This window comes from Ahaetulla prasina, chromosome 5 (genome assembly GCF_028640845.1).
Source record: "Ahaetulla prasina isolate Xishuangbanna chromosome 5, ASM2864084v1, whole genome shotgun sequence".
NCBI classification, from domain to species: Eukaryota; Metazoa; Chordata; class Lepidosauria; order Squamata; family Colubridae; genus Ahaetulla; species Ahaetulla prasina.
In genome coordinates this window covers 76,334,787-76,358,098 of record NC_080543.1, presented here as the reverse complement: position 1 = coordinate 76,358,098, position 23,312 = coordinate 76,334,787, and the positions used below count along the sequence as shown (strand labels likewise).

Sequence of the window (23,312 nt, the reverse complement as noted above, 5' to 3'; positions counted from 1 at the left end):
GAAAATAAAATAAATGCTATCCAGGTTAAGATGGATAGGGCAGATGAAGAAAGGGTTATATTACAATATAGATTAATGGAATACGCTATAAGGATGAGGGGATTAAGAGAATGTAGGCAGGAAAATTTAAAAGAGATTTTTACTCAGGCTTTTGCTCAGATAGAGGGAGTGGAACCAGAAGATTTTGAAGTTAATATTGAAAAAATCTATCGTGTTAATCCTTGGTTGGCAAGGCAGAAGCGTTTGCCGAGAGATGTGGTTATTTATTTTACAACCAAGAAGATTAGGTATGGAATTTTACAAGCATTTTATAAAAATAAATTTCAAATATTAAGACAAGATATAATAATGATGAAGGAAATTCCTCCTAAAATGATAAGAAAGAGAAAAGAATTTGCTTTTTTAGTGGATGAGCTTAAGAAACATCAGATATATTTTAGATGGGAGGTTCCAGCTGGCCTAACAGTGAATTATAAAGGAAGAAAGTATTTTCTTAACACAGTTGTTAAAGCTAGAGATTTCTATACCAATGTATTAAAGATTGGAAATCCTTTATTGTTAATGTTAAGATGATTGGTGAGCAGATGGTGGAAAAAGTGTAAGATAGAAGATAAGGGGAGGGAGAATGTTTAATTCTAATAAATTTGAATATGGTTAATCCTTATAAATGATTTATTTTGGATGTAAAAGTGTAATGTTAGGGGTATTATTTGAGGAGGATAGAAGTAAAATTTATGAATTTGGATTAAATATTATATTTGAGAGATTGTTTATGGATGTAATATTGTTATTTGGTTAAATAGAATTTAATTGTTATAATTGATATATTTTGGATATAAATAGGTGTAATTTTAATACTGTTATCTGACATATGTAACCTAAATCAAAGATTTTAATTAGTATAATTGACATATTATGGAGGTTTAATATTAATATTAGCAATGTTATTTGATGTATGTAATTGATACTAAAGATATGAGAAGATAGAATGTCGCTTATTTTTGGAGATTGAAAAATTAAGAATTTAAGTTGGAAATATGAACTATTTTTGAGAGACTGTTTAAGGAAGAAAGATATTATAGAAGAATTCCTGATGAATATTGGAAGAGGGAACGTTGTTTAGGCATTGATCGATGAAGATTGGATATTAAAAACTATGTACTTTATTGAAGAACTGGAAATACCAATTTAACTGGAAGATGCTGAAGACTTTAGGAGTGGAATGGATTGATACATAATGGACTGAAAGAAGAATGTACTTTCTTGTTTCTGGAAGGGGAGTTAAGGTTTTAGAGAAAGGAGTGACTATGGATTATGACTTATGTTGTATTTTAATTTATGATTGTTAATCTTATATCCTTTATTCTGTTCTGGGAAGTCTTGGGGGGGAGGGAGGAGGGAGGGGAAGGGAAGGGGGTGGATATGGGGGCGGGGGAGAAAATCTTTTGTAAAACTTCTTAATTAAAAAAAAAGGGAAATACTTGACCCTCCCTTTAATAAATGTTTTTTTGCTTTGCCTGAATTACTTGATGATTCGTATTTTCAGGTGGGCAAAGAAGCCCATTTGTGTGTGTCTCAGATTCAGGCATCAACTTCTTATCAGTTCCATGCCACATTCGGGTTTCCTGAGTTTGGAGGCAACAAAATAAATTCAATTTCCATGCTGAAAAGAGACTATTGATTTTTATTTTAGGCAAGTATGCTAGATCTAACATATAGCTTATATAATTTTATAAACTACAAAGAGAACAAGTTACCGTTCACAATAGAGTTCAAAACCTGGTTATGCTATCCCGGTCTCCTGGAATAACAGGGAGGAAGGTTTACCTCTGCTTTTCCTTTCCTTTTTCGTTTAGGACGAAAGGCGATGTGGGCGCATCGTTCCACATCATACCGCACCTTGGCTCGAAGACCCGTTTCCTCAGCGTCTCCAGTTCAACCGCTTTTAGCGGTTGCCTAGATACCAGTCGCTCTACTTAACAGAAAGCAGGACAAGCAAAACCCGCCTCTGAGTAGTGTTGTTGTTTTTTTAAAGTGGCACGTAACATCCGCCGCCTTTTACTATTACAATACAGTACCCGTATATCAAGCGCATACGTTTTACGTCATCAGCCCTGGCCACACATCAGGAGAAAACATTTTCACCGCTATGTTCAAGGTGAGAAAGTTTGCTTAGTACTTTCAGGAACAAAATTGGCGACATAGCCTTCTCCATCTTTGGTGCTGCCCACGCAACGTGCATGTTTTGAGCTGTCTGAAATCAACTGTAGAGCAGTACTTTCTCTTTGGGTTTTTGCTTGTTAGTTAGAGATAGGCTAGGTGAAGAGGGGACGGTATTGCGCTCGTGCCAGTTTATCCAGCCTCGAACGCCAATTTTTTTTACCGAGTAAATAAATAGGAACGGTAAAAGAGGCGAAAGAAGAAGAGCGCGTAATGAGATATGAACAGCTCAATGGCTAATAAAACGATGATCGATAAAACTAAAGTAATACTTCCGAATGTATAGTTCAGTATTATCTTTATTAGAATTAGGAAAAAGTCACAAAATATAAACTCTTCCTCCTGTTAAATGATGCAAAAATGAAATAGGAAAAACTCTAAAACACCCACATTTTAAAAAAGTTAATTCAGCTGCTGTATTTATTTTAAAGTTGATCGCAAGAATGAGATAGACGATTGATTGAATGAATGCATACTTTTGTCAACCTGAATGCCTCCAGAAGTCCTGAATCACAGCTTCGGTGGTTCCTAGCCGGTATACAGTTGCATATCTAGAGGGCATAGATTTCGAGAAAGATGTAGTAAAAGGAATGGGGAACTTCTTATTTTGAAAACATGTTTGTCTTGTAGAGCAGATATAAAAAAGAATAAATACAATAATTAACAAAGCTAAATGTTAACCTGGTATGGAGGAATTACACCAACAGGTAATAGTATAGAAATAACATAATCCAGTTCATAATCTATATGAACATTCAAATTCATATTGTCAACTAACCTGTAAAAGAGAATTCATGTCCTCTTCACTATTGAATGGGAAATTGTTTTCAGAGTCCAGGCTGAATGTTCATTTATAATACAATTTGGACATATTGGTTTATTGTTTAATTATAACGTTAACTTCTTGTTAGCTTTTTATCCCTATTAAAATAGAATAATAAAATGGAGAGCATTGAGTTCAGCTCCACTATTCAATGTAGTTAAGGATCTCCAACAGATGGCAGTCTAGTTCCTGCTTGCACATATTCTAGAGATTTCACTTCTTCAGGTAATTGATTTTACTATTGAATTTTTTGATAAATAAATAATACATAATTTAAATCTATTTATTAGATGGGTACATAGCCCGCCTTTATTACTTTGTAAGTAACTCAAGGCCTTTATTACTTTGTAAGTAACTCAAGTCTTCAGGCACCTTCAAAATATCAGGGTGGGCCGTTTAGGTCTTGGGGGAAACATCATTCTATAGAGCAGGCACTGTGACAGAGAAGGCAAGTTTTCAGGGTCCTTGTTTAATTGAAGGTAACTAGATCCAAATCATCCCTGCCAGATCATATTGACTGGACAGATACTATGGAAGACAAGCAACCAAATACCAGGCCCTATGCTATGTAGGACTAAACTGGCAACAGTGCAGCATGCAAAGTAGAGGAGTTACATGGACATATTAAAGCCGCGATGGCAAACCTAGGGTGGCATGTGGAGCCATATTGGTGGGCACGCAAGCGTTGTCCTAGCTTAGCTCCAGCATGCCAGCCAGCTGATTTTTTGGCCTTCCAGACCCACCAGAAGTTAGGAAACAGGCTGTTTCTGGCCTCCGGAAGGCCTCCAGGGGGTGGGGAAGGCCTGTTTTTCACTCTCCTCAGGCTCCAGAGCCTTTCTAGGAGCCTGGGGAAGGGGAAAATGGCCTTCCCCACCTCCCCGGAGGCACTCCAGAGGCCGGATACGTTCCATTTGCCAACTTCCAGTGGGACCGGAGGGCCCGTTTTTCTCTCTCCCCAGGCTCCAGAGCTTTTCTAGCAGCCTGGGGAGGGCAAAAACGGCCTTTCCCACCCCCCGGAGGCCCTCTGGAGGCCAGAAACTGCACATTTCCTAATGGAACACGCCATTTCCAGCCTCCACAGGTTAGCCATCACTGTACTAGGGCATGCACTGCATACTGTACCAGTTGATAGTTTTCAAGGGCACTGCCATTTACACATTGCAGTAGTCATCGTGCTTATATACTGTATATTTATATTACAATGTGAGTTCTAAATATATATTTAAAAGAATTAACTTTTTTTTAATGTAATTGGTACTCTTGGTGACTAAAGTGCATGCTGGGCAGTGGAAGGTAGAAAAAGTATTATTGCATGTATTTTATTGTAGAATTCAAGATGATATCAACATTGGCAACAAAAATTCCTTTTTTCTTTAAATATTTTATTAGACTATAGAATCAAATACAACAATACAAAAGCAAATAGGAAAACACTGGGGGGGGGAAGTAAAGAAAAGTGAGGGGATAGGGAAAAAAGAAGAAAAAATAGTGTTGACGTCCGACTCCCTCTATTGCAGTAAAATAAAGCATTAACATCAAACCTCATTTTTTTATTTTTTCATAATTATAGCATTTATAATTCATAGCATTTCTATAAAAACAAATCAGTCTAATCAGTAAAACCCAAAATCAAAGTTTCATTTTTTTTCAACCTGAAGCACAAAGTCCAGAAGTGGTCCCAATGTGGCAACAAAACTACTTGCATTCTTTTTTTTTTTTTATTCAAAAAGTTTTACAGAAAATTTTCCCCCCTTTCCCTATTGTCCTATTAGTAATCTTGCTGCTGTTATTAGATTTAAAATCAATTTAGTCTCAATTACTGTACAGTCCGTAATAATTCCCAACAAAAAAAATTGCGGCAGGAACTTTATCTTCTTTTTCAAAACATTTTGTAAAATCCACCAAATTTTTATCCAAAAGGCCTTTATATCCTTACAAGTCCACCAAATATGAAAATATGTAGCATCATCACAATTGCATCTCCAACATTTTGCTTGCATATTTGGGTACATACACGATAATTTCTTAGGATCTAAGTGCCATCTATAAAACATTTTATAAAAATTTTCCCTCAGATTCTGTACCTGCGTGAATTTAACATTTCTAACCCAAATTTTTCCCCAAGTTTCCAATAATATTGGCTCCTGAAAATTTTGTGCCCACTTTATCAAACAGTCCTTTACCAACTCCCTTTCAGAATCTATTTCAAGTAACACATTATACAATCTCATTATATGCTCCTGAGACTGATTTCTAATTTGCTTTACCAAATTTCCCTCGTTCTGCTCTATACCAGTTTTCTGATCTTCCTTCCATCTAGCACGTAGTTGCTCATATTGAAACCAAGTATAATTTTTCCCTTCTTTTAGTACGTGCAGAAATTTTAATTGCAAATTATCTCTTTCAGTATACAAAAGTTTTTTATATGTAATCATTTCCTGATTCTGTTCTATATTTATATTCTCTATTGTATGTCTAGGACTTGCCCACATAGGAACCTTATAATTTAGTTTGTAAGAGTATTTTTTCCAAACACGCAGAAGAGCAGATCTTAACACATGATTTTTAAAGGCCTTATCCACTTTTTTGTCATAAATTAAATATGCATGCCATCCATATAGCAAGTCATAACCTTCTATATTCAAAATTCTTTCCTCCGTTAAATTAAACCAATCACTTATTACAGAGAGAGCAGCTGCTTCATAGTATAATTTAAAATTGGGCATTTTTAAACCTCCCCTTTCCCGGGAATCTTGAATTATTTTCATTTTAACCCTAGCTTTTTTACCTTCCCATATAAATTTATTAATTCCCTTCTGCCATTCCTCAAGATTCTTATCTTTCTTAATTATTGGTATCATCTGAAAGAGGAATAAAAATCTAGGTAAAACATTCATTTTAATAGCAGCTATTCTCCCCAGCAAGGATAATTGCAATTTTTTCCAAACAATCAACTCCTTCTGAACTTTTTGCCATAAAACCTCATAGTTATTCTTATACAATTTCACATTTGACGATGTAATATAGACCCCTAAGTATTTAACCTTCTTTACAATATCAAATCCTGTTATTTCCTCTAATTTTTCTTTCTGTTGTCTGGCCATATTTTTTATTATCACTTTTTTTTTTTTATTGAAAGAGTTTTAAAAAAAACAAAAACATTTTCCCCCTTTTTTCCCCCTCCCTCCCACCAAAAAAAAAACACCCTTCCACCCCGGCTTCCCGGGTCAATCACAAGGTAAAGTCCAATCCAAATAACCACATCCAAAGCTTTTCGTCTCCCAACCCCCTCCCCATTACATAAAATAACTTTCTAATTATTCAAAGGCAATCTGATATTTCTTAATCTGATATCTGTTTTGTAGATAATCAATCCATTTTTTCCATTCAATTAAATATCTTTCCTGTATTGTCTTTTAAAACGCTGAGATTTTAGCCATCTCAGCCAAATTAATAACTTTCAATATCCATTCTTCTATTGTAGGTATCTCTTCTTCTTCCAGTATTGTCCAATCAACAGTCTTGCTGCTGTTATTAAATTCAGAATCAATTTAGTCTCAATCCTGTACAATCCGTTATAATTCCCAAAAGGAAAAATTGTGGCAGGAACTTTATCTTCTTCTTCAGTACATTTTGAATAATCCACCAAATTCTTATCCAAAAGACCTTAATTTTCTTGCAAGTCCACCAAATATGAAAATATGTAGCATCATCACAATCACACCTCCAACATTTCGCTTGGATATTAGGATACATACATGATAATTTTTGGGATCTATGCCATCTATAAAACATCTTATAAAATTTTCCTTAAATTCTGTGCTTGTGTAAACTTAACATTTCTAACCCAAATTTTCTCCCATGTTTCCAACATTATTGGTTCCTGAATATTCTGTGCCCATTTTATCATACAATCCTTTACCAAATCCTTTTCCTAATCTATTTCAAGCAACACATTATACAATCTCTTTATATGCTCCTGGGTCTGATTTCTAATTTGCTTTATTAAATTTTCCTCCCTTTAATTATACCAATTTTTGATCTTCTTTCCATCTAGCACTTATTTGCCCATATTGAAACCAAGTATAATTCCTCCTTCTTCATTTTAATACCTGTAATGATTTTAATTGCAATCTACCTCCTTCAGCATACAAAAGTTCTTTATAAGTAATCATTTCCTGTTTCTGTTCTATATTTATATTCTCTATTGCATGTCTAGGGCTCACATATAGGAATCTTGTAATCTAATTTATAGGAATATTTTTCCAGACCAAAAGAGCACTTCTCAACACGTGATTCTTAAAAGCCTTATCCACTTTTTTTTTCATAAAATAAGTACGCATGCCATCCATATAACAAGTCATAACCTTCTATATTCAAAATTCTTTCCTCTGTTAAGTTAAACCAGTCACTTATTACTGAAAGGGTTACTGCTTCATAATATAGTTTAAAGTTAGGCATTCTTAAACCACCTCTTTCCCGTGAGTCCTGTATTATTTTCATTTTAACCTCGCTTTTTACCCTGCCATATAAATTTGTTAATCCCAATCTGCCAATCTTCCAAATTTTTATCCTTTTTAATTATTGGTATCATCTGGAACAGAAACAAAAATCTAGGTAACACATTCATTTTAATCCTTCCCAATAGGGATAACTGCAATTTCTTCCAGCCACTCATATCATTCTGAACATTTTGCCATAGCAAGTCATAATTATTCTTATAAAGTTTCTTGTTCGATGAGCTAATATAGACCCCTAAATATTTAACCTTTTTTACTACCTCAAATCCTGTCATTTCCTCTAGTTTTTGTTTCTGTTGTATAGACATATTTTTAATTATCACTTTTGTTTTATTCTGATTTATTTTAAATCCTGATACCTTTCCATATTTATCAATTACTTCCAACAAAAATCTACTTGAATTTATAGGATTCGTTAACGTAACCACTACATCATCTGCAAAAGCTCTAACTTTGTACTCATATTGTCTAATCTTAATTCCCTCTATTTTCATTAATTCTCGTATTTTATCTAATAATGGTTCCAGAGTCAAAACAAACAATAATGGTGATAAGGGACATCCCTGTCTTGTTCCTTTCGCAATCTTAATAACTTCTGTCAAACTACCATTTACTATAATCTGTTTGCTCTCCATAAATCGCTTTAATTATTCTAATAAAACAGTCTCCAAATTGCATTTTCTCTATTAATTTAAATAAAAAATCCCAATGCAATCGATCAAAGGCTTTCTCTGCATCCCAAAAAATAAGTGCTTGAAGTATTCTTCTTTTCCAAATATTCCAATATATTAATAATCTGTCTAACATTATTCCTCATCTGCCTCCCTTTTATAAAACCAGATTGATCAGTATGAATTCTTTGTTGTAAAACTAACATTAATCTATTTGCTATTATTTTTACAAAAATCTTATAATCATTATTTAAAAGTGAAATCGGCCTATAGTTACCAGGTTTAGAGCAGTCTTGCTCCTCTTCGTATCAGTGAAATAAAAGATGTTTTCCATGACGGGGTATTCCACCCTAATTGTATCTGATTAAATAATTCTTTAAGTGGGCCTAATATTTCATCCTGTGTTTTTTATAATAAGTTGCTGTAAGACCATCTGTACCAGGGTTTTCCCATTTTAATTGTTTAATTGCCTCCACTATTTCTCCAGTAGCTATCGGCCGTTCAGCTCCTCCTCTGTTCTAATGTTAGAATATTAACCTTATAATCTTTCAAATAATCATAAATGTCCCTATTCAATATTTTGTCTTTTGCATATAGTGCAGTATAAAATTCTGAGAATGCCTTTTTAATTTTATCCTGTTGATATCTCTTTACCTTTATATTCTATTTTTGTATGACACGTGCTTTCTGTTTCTTCCTTAAATTATATGCCAACCATCTCCCAGGTTTATTTGCATTACAAAAGGTATTATGTTTAGTATATTGTATATTCTGCCACCTGGTCTGCCATTAACATATTAAATTGACTCTGTAATATTTTATAGCCTCTTTAAGTTTATGATCTTGTGGGTTTTGAATTAATAACTGTTGCTTCCTTTGAATTTCTTCTTCCAAATATCTACGCTTTTGTTTATTATTCCTTGCCTATTGTCCAAATAAAATCAATATCCTCTAATAAACGCTTTGCTCTTTCCCACAGTTCCTATAGGTGTCCCTTTGTACATATTAAAATCAAAAATTCTTTAACTGTTTCTTACAATAAGTTACATTATCCTCATATCTAAACAGATTTTCATTCAACCTCCATGTTCTACCACCTTTTTCCTTGTAATAATTCCATCCATACTGGGCTATGGTCAGTTAAACACCGGAAATATCTTCGCTTTCTTCACCCTAGAAAGCAAGTCATTAGAAATTAAAATAAAATCAATGTGAAAAGATTGATGCCTATCAGAAAAAGTAAAATCTCTCTCATCTGGATTCCGTAACCTCCATATATCTCTAAACTCAAAGTCTTCCATCATTTCAAAAAGGATTTTGGTAATTTTGCATGTATAGGTATCTTCTTGGAGGAGGTTCTCTTATCCTTCTTGTATCAATTACTCCATTCCAGTCTCCTAATAAAATAAACGAACTATAATCCCAGAGGTCAACCTCTCAACATTTTGTAAAACTTTTCTTGTTGCTGATTAGGTGCATAAATACCTATCAACAAAGTCTTTTTGCATCTATCACCAGTTCAATAGCAATAAATCTTCCTTGAATATCTGCCTCAATTAGCTTAGCTGGTATATCCTTCCTGATATATACAACAATTCCATGCTTCTTTTCCAAAGCTGATGCAACAAAATGGTTACCCAATTTTGAATTAATTAAATATTTTTGGTCTGATAATTTTATATGTGTCTCTTGCAAACAAATCACATCATTTTAAATTGTTTCAAGTAGTGAAATATTTTCCTTCTTTCTGAGCTGAATTCAAGCCATTAACATTCCATGACAAGATTCTATTTGCCATTACTGGCCTCCTGAAGCTTTGAAGCAGACAACGGAAGCTCCTCCTCCGTATCTTCCGTCTAGCTCCTCCCACAGCTTCCATAATGGGATCCTGACTTTACTTTGAGACTGTTGCTCTTTACGCTTAAGGGCCCTCTTGTCACCCTTTGCTCTTGTGGTTCCTCTAATACTGGCAGCAATAAAGACTCTTGGGTCACCACGCCTTCTTGAGTCTCTTGAAGTTTTTCTATCACTTCTATTTCGACTTTCAAAACTGTAGAAAGAAAACTTTGCCTTTAAAACAGTGTCAATTCTATATCTCCTTCCTTGATAGAATAGTGTCAGTCCAACTGGCACCTCCCATCTGAATTGAATCTGATGTTTTTAAGTTCTTGTGTAAAAAGCAAATTCTTCCTGTCTCTTAACATCTTTGAAGGAATCTCTTTCAACACCTTCAACTCCTGTTCTCCAATTTTTAAAGTTGTCTGATATGAAACTTGCAGAATTTGATTTCTCATAGTCCTTTTCACAAAACAAACCACAATGTCCCGAGGAAGGTTTCTGTCTTGCAATCCAGAATTAACTCTATATATTTTATCAATTTGGTAAGCTACCTCTTGTCCACTTCAATAAATTCAGCCAATGCTTCTGATATAATTTTTCTTAAGTCTTCTCACGCCTTCTGCATACCACGAATTCTAAGAGCTCCTTCCATAAGTTTATATTGTAATATCACAACCTGATCTTCATTTTGATCCACTTTTTCTGAACACCTTTCATTTCATCTTCTAAATGCTTATTTGACTGAGAGATCTGTTGCATTTCCACTTCCAATCCTTCAATTTTTACTCAGTCCTTGAACTGCCATAAGAATATCTTCTCTTATTTTTGCATTAAAATTCTCCATCATCTCTTTTGCCTATCTACAGAAAGTTTTAATTGTTCTTTCATTATTTCCTCAAGACTTGGTTCAGATCTCCTTCTTCCAGAAGGCTTTAAAGGTTTAGCTGCCATTCTGTCTTCAAAAGAATCAGGAATTCAAACTTAATAACTCTCCTTCCCTCCTTTCAGTATAAAAACCCGTTGTAACAATCCACAATAACGCTGCTTCATCGTTAAAAAATTTTACTTTCACTTTCAGACGCCATTTTAAAAGTCAATTAATCAAAGACAAAGAAAGGTTTCATTTCAAAAGGAGTCGGTACTTGTGCTGATTCTACATCAAAGTTCAACGCAGAAATTCGCCTGCTTGGAATATCAATCAATTTAATAAGTTTTGAGCAGAAGCAACATTCCTCCTTTTCCTGATAAAAACAGCTTTGAAGTTGAAGGAGTGGAATTCTGGGTCATAAATCCAGGAAAATTCGCCTTAAGAGCAAACCCCTGTCAGACCTGCCACTCTTCCACAATTTAATCACCCAGAGATTATGCTAAGCTCAGTGAACAGTGATTTATTTTCTGTTTCACTGACTTTACAATCTTCTAACACGGAGTGCTCTGTTTGAGCACCCAGCAGGATGACGCCACTGGAGCCTCTATTATTTTGTCTTTCTGATTTACCTTAAACCCAAACCCATATTGATCAATTATTTTCAAAGATTTTTAGATTTATATTTGCAAAGTAATCACCAGGTTAAAGCCTCAGCTTATATTCATGTTGTCTAACTTTAATTCCTCTATCTCCTTTACTGTATTCAATAATGTTCTAGAGTTAGAATAATAATGGTGATAGGACATCCCTGTCTTGTTCCTTTGCAATCTTAAAAGGTTCTGTTAAGCTACCATTAATTATAATCTGTCTCCATAAATTGCCCTAATTATTCTTATAAAACCATCTCAAATTGCATCTTTTCTATTAATTTAAATAAAAATCCCAATGCAATGATCAAAAGCTTTCTTCATCAAGATAAATGCTGCTGAATAAAATTTTCTTAACTCTAAATTAACAATGCCTAACATTATTCTCATCTGTCTCCCTTTTATAAATCCAGATTGATTTATTTTATTTTATTTTATTTTATTCATATCTTTCTAAGGACTCTGTACAGCCAGAAAAACACAGAATATATACAATTAGAATTTAAATGAACTATTCTATAATCATAAAAACATTTAAAAAATTTAAAATATTATTCCCCAATTTAAAATCAACTATTTATGCCAGTCCTGCTTGAATGAATAAATGTTTTAAGCTCACATGAAATCAAGATCAAATTCCTAATTCTCCAGATTTCACAGAGAAATATTTAGACATTTTTCTCCACCCTAAATTCTTAGACATTATCAATAACAGCATATATTCTAATTAAATTAACAATCTTGAATCAAAGACAAAAGCCAGTAGACTAAATATTGTTACATACCTATCTCTGTATATCAGAGCTATTCTACTAATATCCTATAATAGAGCATTAATAAGATAAAATAATACTGATAAGGCATCTAAAACTGGCAAACCAAAAATTTAAAATAACAAAATGTTCATCTCTTCACTTTTAAATCTAACCAAACATCCATAAAAATTGCATGCAATAGCAATGTAGCCAAAATCAAACTCTAAATAACCTCAACAAGAAATCTTAATTAATCATCAATCTGATCCAAATCATTGATCATTATGAATTTTTCGCTGCAAAATCAACATTAATCTATTAGCTATTATTTTAACTAAAATCTTATAATCATTATTTAAAAAATTTATAGTTCCAGGTTTAGAACAATCCTGTTCCTCTTTTGGTATCAATGAAATAAAAGATTCTCCATGAATTCTCCTATTTGTATCTGATTAAATAATTTTAAGGACCTAACATCTCATCCTGTAAATTCCTATAATAACTAACTGTAAGCCCATCCACAGGAGTTTTCCCATTTTAATTGTTTAATTACCAAAATAATTTCTTCTGAGTTATAGGCCGATTCAGTTCATCCTTGTTCTAAAGTTAAATTTTAACCTTATATTCCTTCAAATAATTATCAATATCCTGTTCAATATATTATCTTTAAGATATTTTGTATAATATTCTAAAAAGCTTTTTAATTTTATCCTGTTGATCTCTCTCACCTTTATATTCTATTTTTCTATACGTTGTTTTGTCTTTTCCTTAAGGTATATGCTAACCATCTACCAGGTCTATTTGCATTACAAAAGTATTATGTTTGGCATATTGTATATTTTACCACCTGATCAGCTATTATCATATTAAATTGATTCTGTAATAACTTTATTGCATCTTTAAGTTTTTGATCATGGTTATGTATTAATAATTGTTGTTTATAAATTTCCTCTTCAAATACCTACGCTGTCTTTGTTGCTTATTTCTGTCTATTATTAAGATATATTAATACACCTCTCATAAAAGCTTTACTGGCGTCCCAAACCATTTCTATCGATGTTTCTTATTCAAATTATAATCAAAAATTCTTTCATCTGCTTTTTACATTGATTTACATTATCCTGATATCTAAACAAATTTTCATTTAATCTCCAAGTTCTTCCTTCTTTCCATATTGCAATTCCATCCAAACAGGACTATGATCAGACAAACATCGAAATATCTTAGTTTTCTTCACCTAAAAAGCAAATCATTAGAAATTAAAATAAAATCAATACGTGAGAAGGATTGATGCCTATCAGAGAAAAAGTATAGTCTCTTTCCTCCAAATTCAGTCTCCATACATCTCTCAACTCAAAATCTTCTATCATGTCAAAAAGGATTTAGGCAGCTTTGCATGCAGGTATCTTCTTAGAAAAATTCTCTTGTCCTTTCGGTATCTATTACTCCATTCCAATCTCCCAATATAATACACGATTTATAATCCCATAGAATCAACTTATCATACAACATTCTATAAAATTTTCTTGTTGCTGATTGTATATATACCAAACAAAGGGTCTTTTGTTTCTATTGTAAGTTCAATAGCAATATATCTTCCGTGAATATCTGCCTCTATTAACTTGGCTGGTATATCTTTCTCAAATAAACCACTATGCCATGTTTTTGTCCAAAGCAGAAGCAACAAATGTTTACCTAACTTTGAGTTTATACTTTTGATCTGATAAATATGTTTTTGCAAAACAAATTATCAGATATTGAAAATATTTTATTTTCAGATTTTTGTCAAAACATTCTTATACTTACTTATACTGAAGTTTTTTGTCTTTCTTTCATAATATACCATTTTTTTTTCTTCTTTTTTCACATTTACCATTTATCTAAGTCTCAAACCAGCCGCCAGTTTCAGCTGAAATTTAAATGCCTCATTTATGGTTATACTGAATTTAAGTTTTTAAATTGATGTTATACTGGATCGCTTATATTCAGAAAAGACATCATTTCTAAATTGTTTCAAATGAAATATTTTTCTTCTGAGCTGAATTCAAACCATTGACATTCCAGGTCAAGATTTTATTTGCATGATTCCTGGTTTGCTTTTCTGAGGACGCCTGGAATGGCGTCAACTGAGATTCTGTAAAGCTGGTGAAACAGCAGAATTGTTAGCCAGCTTCAAAGCTTTTCTCTGGGTGAAAGAGATTAGCAGAGCGGCTGGATAGCAGAAGATTGCCCCAGGGCTCTGCTTTCTTATGCAGAGTCTCGGAGGGCTGCCTGCATAACCCAGCCCCACTCCAGACTCGGCTCGATCCTGTTAATTAAGCAGGACAAGAGGAAACGCCCACCTCTGCTCAATTGATTCCGCTTTGAATAACTTAAAGCAGACGGGACAAATACAAGTGATCGATTACTGGGAAGCAAGAAGAGAGCTGACTTCTACTCCTTTTAAAAGGGGAAAACTTTTCTCACTTGAACTTAGTGAAGGAAGAAATGGCGCCTGAGAGGAAGTGGATTGGAGGCTGCTTGTGAGAGAAAGTGAAGTTCGTCTTTGTGGATTTTAGCTGAATAGAAGCTTTCCAGAGGAGGCAAGGTGAAAGTTTTATTTTACAACTTTAATTGAGACTTTTGAGACTTTGAGATTTTATAATTCTAATTAGAGACTTTACTTAAATTAAAATGGCTTCTAAGCCACCAAAAGTTCCCATGACGAGAAGGGGTCTGAAACTAATTTAGAAGATATATTAAAGGAACAGAATAGAGTTTCTGAAGAGCGATTTAAAGAAATTATGAATAATATTCATGGTGTGAAGGATCAACTTAGGGAAGAAATTAAAGAGACTAATAAAAAAATTAGAGAAGATTTATTGATGGTTTTTCTGCAAAAAATTTGGAAGTAATGGAGGATAAAGTGGAAGTAATTAGTCAAGCAAATCAGTATTTGATAATAAAGTTGGAGACTCAAATAAAGTGGATAAAATGAGGATCATGTGGTGGTATTGCAATATAGAGCGTTGGAGAAGGCTTTGAGAATTAGGGTCTTCAAGACCGAAGGAAGAAGATCTTAAAAAGTTATATCAGAAGCCTTAGCTGAAATGTTAGGCATGGACCCAAGTTGATTTTCAAATTGATAAGGCATATAGGGTTAATTCTTGGGTAGCGAGGCAGAAAAAGCTCCCAAGAGATATTGTAATTTATTTTTTAACTTCTACAATAAGAAATCAGATTTTGCAAGCTACATACCAAAAGAAATTGCAAAAAGCAGAACAGGAGGTGTTGGTTTTGAAAGAGATCCCTGCTAAAATGTTAAAGGATAGAAGGATTTTAGGTTTTCTACACAAGAGCTTAAGAGGCATCAGATTCAATATAGATGGGAGGTTCCAATTGGTTTAACAGTATTTTTTCAAGGCAGGAGATATCGAATTGATACTGAATTGAAAGCAAAAGATTTTCTTTTTAATGTATTGAAAGTGGATGTGAAACAGTGGATAAAAGTCTTCAAGAGAAACAGAGTGGGAAGCTGAAACTGCACCTGTGATATCAGTACCTCAAGAACAATCTCAAGAACAAAGAGTGACAAGGGGAGCTATTAGGCGAAGGAGATGGAGGAACGACTTCAAAGACAGGAACGGATTCTACTACTGAAGCTGTGGGAGGAGCCAAGCCAAGAGTGAGGGTCTTCAGCTAATTGCTCAGAAGCTTCAAGAGGCCAGAGATGGCAAATAAATTTTGACATGGAATGTTAATGGTTTAAATTCAGCACAGAAAAGAAGAAAAATATTCCATTATTTGAAACAATTTAAAATGATGTGATATGTTTGCAAGAGACACATATAAAATTATCAGATCAGAAATATTTGATTAATTCAAATTAGGTAAACATTTTGTTTCTTCTGTTCAATAAGAAAAATGGTATAGTTATATATTTGAAGAAAAATATATCAAGTAAATTAATTGAAACGGACATTCAAGGAAGATATATTGCTATTGAATTGATTTTAGAAGGAAAAGACACTTGTGATTGGCATATATGCACCTAATCAACAACAAGAAAATTTTATAAACTGTTACATGAAAATTGACTTTTGGGACTATAAAACATTTATTATATTAGGGATTGGAATGGTGTAATGGACATTGAAGAGATAAAAGAACTCTTTCTAAGAAAATTCCTATGCATGCAAAATTGCCTAAATCTTTTTGATTTGATGGAAGATTTTGAGTTGAAAGATATATGGAGAAGGCAGAATTTTGATGATAGAGATTATACTTATTTTTCGGATAGGCATCAATCTTTTCACGTATTGATTTTATATTAATTACCAATGACTTGCTTTCTAGGGTTAGGAAAACAAAGATATTTCCAAGGTGTTTAACTGATCATAGTCCTATGGATGGAGTTGCAATATGAAGGTGGAAGAAGATCATGGAGAATAAATGAAAATTTGTTTAGATATGAGGATAATGTAAATCAATGTAAAAACAAATGAAAGAATTTTGATTATAATTTGGGAAAGGAACTTGATAGAAATGGTGTGGGACGCGAGCAAGGCCTTTATGAGAGGAAATTTGATATATATTAATAGTAGACAGAGGAGAAAACTACAAAACAGCGTAGGGATTTAGAAGAGGAAATTCAGAGGAAACAACAATTATTGGTATATAATCCACATGATTTAAAAACTACTGAAGCGATAAAGATATTACAGAGTCAATTTAATATGTTAATGGCAGATCAGGTGGCAACCAATATACAATATGCTAAACATAATACTTTTTGTAATGCCAATAAATCAGGGAGGTGGTTGGCTTATATGTTAAGGAAAAGACAGAAAGCACGTACTATTGAAGAATTGAATACAAGTGTAAAGTGCGATTTCAACAGGATAAAATTAAAAAAGCTTTCTTGGAATATTATACAAATTTATATGCCAGAGATACAATATTGAATATGGATATTGATAAATATTTGAAATAATATAAGGTTAAAGGTTTAACTAATGAACAAAGGAAGAGTTGAATCTCTATAACTTGAGGAAATTATTTTGGTAATAAAGCAATTAAAAATAGGAAATCCCAGGCACAGATGGACTTACAGCAATATATTATAAAAGTTACAGGATGAGATAGTTGGTCCACTTATGGAGTTATTTAATCAAATATTGATGGGAGGAGGAGTACCACCATCATGGAGGACTACTTTATTTCATTGATACCAAAAGAGGATCAGGATTGTACTAAGCCTGGGAATTATAGACCGATTTCACTCTTGAATAATGATTATAAGATTTTTGCAAAAGTAATGGCAAATAGGTTAATGGAAATTGTACAACAAAGGATTCACACTGACCAGTCTGGTTTTATAAAAGGGAGACAAATGAGGAATAACGTTAGGCAGATAGTGAAGTTATTGGGATATTTGGCAAAGAAAATCAGATTCCGGCAGCGTTTATATTCTTGGATGCAGAGAAAGCTTTTGATCGTTTGCATTGGGAATTTTTATTTAAATTAACAGACAAAATGCAATTTGGAAATGGTTTTACACGAATACTTAGGGCAATTTATGGAGAGCAAACAGCTCAGATAATAATTAATGGTAGTTTGACAGATAGTTTTAAAATTGCGAAAGGAACAAGGCAGGGGTGTCCTTTATCACCTTTATTGTTTATTTTATCTTTGGAACCTTTATTGGATAAGATAAGAGAGTTAAGGGAGATAGAGGGTATTAGAATTAGAAGATATGAATATAAAATGAAGAAAATCTGGTTAAACAAATTAGAAATCAAACTCAGGGGCATATAAAGAGATTGTATACTGTGTTGATAGAAATAGATTCTGAAAGAGATTTAATAAAGGATTGTATGATAAAATGGGCACAGAATATTCAAGAACCAATAATGTTGGAAACATGGGAAAAATTTGGTTAGAAATGTTAAATTTACATAGCGCAGAATTTAAGGAAAATTTTTATAAGATGTTTTATAGATGGCATTTAGATCCTAAGAAATTATCATGTATGTATCCAGAATTTTAAATGTTGGAGATGTAATTGTGATGATGCTACATATTTTCATGTATGGTGGACTTGTAAGAAAATTAAGTCTTTCTGGATAAGAATCTGGTGGATTATGCAGAATGTTCTGAAGAAGAAGATAAAGTTCCTACCGCAATTTTTCCTTTTGGGAATAACAACGGACTGTACAGTGATTGAGACTGTTGATTTTGAACTTAATAACAGCAGCACCACTGTTGATTGGACAATATTGGAAGAAAAAGAATTACCCACAATAGAAGAATGGATATTGAAAGTTTTAAAATTGCGAAGGAACAAGGCAGGGGTGTCCTTTATCACCTTTATTGTTTATTTTATCTTTGGAACCTTTATTGGATAAGATAAGAGAGTTAAGGGAGATAGAGGGTATTAGAATTAGAAGATATGAATATAAAATGAAGAAAATCTGGTTAAACAAATTAGAAATCAAACTCGGGCATATAAAGAGATTGTATACTGTGTTGATAGAAATAGATTCTGAAAGAGATTTAATAAAGGATTGTATGATAAAATGGGCACAGAATATTCAAGAACCAATAATGTTGGAAACATGGGAAAAAAGAATGTTAAATTTACATAGCGCAGAATTTAAGGAAAATTTTTATAAGATGTTTTATAGATGGCATTTAGATAAATTATCATGTATGTATCCAGATATGCAAAAAAATGTTGGAGATGTAATTGTGATGATGCTACATATTTTCATGTATGGTGGACTTGTAAGAAAGTCTTTCTGGATAAGAATCTGGTGGATTATGCAGAATGAAGAAGAAGATAAAGTTCCTACCGCAATTTTTCCTTTTGGGAATAACAACGGACTGTACAGTGATTGAGACTAAGTTGATTTTGAACTTAATAACAGCAGCACCACTGTTGATTGGACAATATTGGAAGAAACAAGAATTACCCACAATAGAAGAATGGATATTGAAAGTTTCCAATTTGGCTGAGATGGCTAAAATCTCAGCCTTCTTGAAAGACAGTGCTCAAGAAAAATATTTAAATGAATGGAAGAACTGGATTGATTATATTCAAAATAGATATCAGATTAAGAAATTTCGGATTGCTTTTGAATGAAGGATGTTATTTTTGATTTTAATGGAAGAAGTCAGGTTATGTGAGAGAGAAAGATTATAATTGTGTTAGATTTTAAAAATTTAATGTATGACTGTTTTGTTTAAGGAACTATACCTTGTGTTTGCTCCGGGAAGTCCGGGGGGGGAGGGGGGTTTAGGAGGGAGGGGGGGAGGGGGAAAAATTTAATTGTTGTAAAACTTTTTTAATAAAAAAAAAAAAAGATTTTATTTGCCATTACTGGCCTGCTGAAGCTTTTGAGCGATCAGCTGAAGATCGCCTCCATTCTCGGTTCCTCCCACCGCTTCTGTAGCAGAATCCTGAACTTTACTTTGAGTTTGTTGCTCCTTTTCTTTACGCTTAAGGGCTCCCCTCGTCAGTCTTTGTTCTTGTGGTTGTTCCTCAGATGGTAACATCACTGGAATCACCTCAGCTTCCACACCCATTTGAGTCTCTTGAATTCTTTTTTCTATTATTTCTATTTTCAAGTTTCAGCACTGGAAAGAAAATCTTTGGCCTTAAGCACTGTATCAATACGATATCTCCTTCCTTGATAATACACTGTCAAACCAACTGGAACCTCCCATCTAAATTGAATCTGGTATTTCTTAAGTTCTTGTGTAAAAAATGTAAAGTCCTTTCTATCCCTTAACATCTTGGGAGGAATCTCTTTCAAAACCTTCAGCTCCTGTTCTCCTATTTTCAAGTTTTTCTGAAATGCAACTTGCAAAATTTGATTTCTCACTGTTCTTTTCAAAAAATAAACCACAATGTCTCTAGGAAGTTTCTTCTGCCTAGCAATCCAGGAATTAACTCTATAAATTTTGTCAATTTGATAAGCAACCTCTTGTGGATCAAGTTCAATAAATTCAGCCAGAGCTTCTGATAAAAAATTTTTTAAATCTTCCCCTTTTTCCTCATTCAAGCCCCTAATTCTCAGAGCTCCTTCCATCATTCTATACTGCATCACCACCACTTGATCTTCATTTTTGTCCAATTTGATTTGCATTCCCCCCATTCTATTTTCTATTTGCTGATTTGACTGAGCAATTTCTTGCACCTCCTCCTCCACCACCTCCAGTCTTTTGCCAAACCTTGAAAGCCATCAAAATATCTTCTCTTATTTTTTATTATTCTCTTATTTCCTCTCTTATTTTCTCATTATTATCCATTATCTCCTTAAACCTTCTTCAAAGACTTTCCTTGTTCTTTAATCAAATCTTCTAAAGCTGGTTCAGAACCCTTCTACCCCAGTCTTAGGTGGTTTAGTAGCCATTTCAGTTTTTAAAATTCACAAAATATAAGTCTAGAAACTTCTCTTTTCCCCTTTAAGTATAGGAGAGCTCACTTCACTTCATTAAAATCCACAGATAACATTTCTTAGCTTCTTAGTTACACAGGCTGTTTAGAATTCCATTCTTCACTTTCACTCCCTTTCAGGCGCCATCTTAAAGAGTCAGTTGAAACAAAGAAAAAAAAGTTTCTCTTTTTAAAAGGGTAGAAGTCAGGAAATCAAAAATACTTGCAATCCAGTAATTGTTCACTCGAGCTCATTCCGTCTGCTTATAGGAATCCATAAAGATAAGACAATTAGCAGAGATGGACACTTTTTTCTTTTCCTGCTTTTGCAGGCACGCACTGAAGTCGGAGCTTGGCAGGAATATTTATGGGACTCTCAACCCAGGGCTCTGCTTAATTAAAAACAAAGCCCCTGGGGAGGTCTACCACCACACCCCCGCAGCTCTTATCTTTTCCCTTTCATCCAGGGAAAGAGATTAAAGCCGGCTTTTCCTGGCTTTTACGATGTTCAGTACGGAGCCCCTTAATTAGGAACTCAGCGAAGAAGGTGGCGCCACCGGAAGTCTTACATTCTTTTCTTTGATCAAAACTATCAATTTAGCTATTTCTGCCAACTCTATCAGCTTTTGTAGCCATGGTGGGAACTGAAGTGTCTTTCCATTTTTTTCTTTTTTTTCTGAAAAAAGTTTTTTATTTTTTATTTTCTTATATACATATTGTAAATATACATTCTCTTGTCCATAAATATTTTTTCTAAAGAAAGCACAAAGATAAAACACTTTAATTACATTTGGGATTGCTCTTCTTCCCTTTCTTTCCCTTCATTTCACAACAAACCTTCTTCTCTTTTCCCTCCCTCCCTCCCTCCTCTCCTCTTCTACTTTCTTCCTCCTCCTCTCCTCCTGCTTCCATACTTCCCCTTCCTTTTCCCCATTCCTCTCCTCTTTCCCTCCTTTCTCACCTTCTCCCCTACTTTTCTCCCCTATCCTATCTTCCTCTCCTTCCCCTTTCTTCCATCCCTCTCTCGTTCACCTCTTCTATCTTACCCTCTATTCCTCTCTTCTTTCTTTCTTCTTTGTTGTATAATATTTCCCTTATTTGGTAACCGAGCAACTCCAATTTCCTAATATTATATACTTTCTTTTCAGTTTCTTTCATTTCATAATTGTACATTTATATTTATAATCTTCTTTCCTTCCCCCCCCCATCTCCCTTTTTCATTTACTCTGGCGCTCTCTGGATTTCTATTTCTTTTTTGTCATTTCCCTCATTTAATTTTCCATTATTAACATTGTTTATCTATCATCTTTTATTCATATCTCTTTTCTAACCATACATAGAATCTTTCCCATGTCTTGAAATACACTGATTCCTCTTTTATTCTTAGAGTTAATCTATTCATTTCCGCACAATCTAAAATCTTTTTTATTATTTCACCTTCTGACGGGATTCTCTCTGTCTTCCAATTTTGCACAAATACAATTCTTGCTGCTGTTATTACGTGTATAATTAAATACATATCTTCTTTGCTATATCTCTCTGGCAAAACACCCAATAAAAAAATCTCTGGTTTTAATTCTATAGAATTTTGTAACATTTCCTTTAACCATGTCTGTATTCTAAACCAATAGTTTATTGCTTCTGTACATGTCCACCACATATGATAATATGATCCCGGCAAATGCGAGCATTTCCAACATTTAGCGAACCTATGGCATGCCTGCTGGAAGTGGCACGCGAAGCCATTTCTCCAGGCACACGAGCCCTCACCAATTGCTCTTCAGGGTTCCGGTAGGCCGGAAACCAGAAGAGCAGCCGCCCATTGTGCATGCACCCTCCAGGAAGATGATCTTCTTGTTTCGAGAGTGTGCATGCACACCGGCCAGCTGGTCTGGTTTCAAAAACCAGCAACAGGCATGCGTGCCAAAAGACGCGGAAAGGAGATCCTGGTGGTCACTCCAAATGGAGCAGAGCAAGGTAAGCCGGGACTTCCCTCCCTGCCTGCCTGTGCAGGCTTCATGCATGGCCCCAGGCAGTCTGGACCAGCAGCCGGTTAAGGCGGGGTGGTGATGGTGGGCTGCTAGAGCAGATGACCCCATGGCCTGGTCTCCTCCCCGCTGGGAGCCACCCTTCCCTGGCTAATGGCCGCTGTCAGCCTCCGCTTATTACTTCAAGTATTTATTTACTTAGTAGAGTGTTTAACTGTTTTATCACTTTGTTAAATGTTTTATTGCTACTTCTTGTTATGTGTGATTAATGGGGTGATGGCCCCTTTAACGCTCCGGCTGCCATATGAGAGGAGGACGGAAGAAGGATTCAAACAGACAGACACATGCAGGTTTAACGAGCACTGCATTCCAGGCATACCAACCAGAAGATTGACAGAGGAATAACATCGAAAGTAAAGTACCACGTGGCCAAAGAGGAGAAGGACAATGGACTAGAACTTTGACCTTTGGAGGGAAGAGGGTTGAATAAGGGGAAATGTATCTGTGAGCCATATCTATTTCCAGTTTTAGCTTTGCTTCTCTTGCAATCTGATGTGCTCAG

At 34.2% G+C, this 23,312-nt stretch overlaps 2 protein-coding genes across 7 annotated transcripts in view; one reads left to right on the top strand and one right to left on the bottom strand.

The window, feature by feature from the left end:
- C5HXorf58 (chromosome 5 CXorf58 homolog) overlaps nt 1–2,026 on the bottom strand; it is a 118,432-nt gene extending 116,406 nt beyond the window's left edge. For all 3 annotated transcript variants that reach the window (XM_058184597.1, XM_058184598.1, XM_058184599.1), the window contains exon 1: nt 1,828–2,026. In XM_058184597.1, coding sequence (XP_058040580.1) covers nt 1,828–1,892 — 65 coding nt within the window. In that variant the 5' untranslated portion in view covers nt 1,893–2,026. The remainder of the gene's footprint in view (nt 1–1,827) is intronic.
- A 57-nt stretch (nt 2,027–2,083) lies between these two features.
- The window catches only part of APOO (apolipoprotein O), a 172,427-nt gene continuing 151,198 nt past the window's right edge, over nt 2,084–23,312 (top strand). For 3 of the 4 annotated variants that reach the window (XM_058184601.1, XM_058184605.1, XM_058184604.1), the window contains exon 1: nt 2,084–2,158. In XM_058184601.1, the coding sequence (XP_058040584.1) occupies nt 2,150–2,158 (9 nt within the window). In that variant the 5' untranslated portion in view covers nt 2,084–2,149. The remainder of the gene's footprint in view (nt 2,159–23,312) is intronic. The other variant, XM_058184602.1, reaches the window with a different exon arrangement.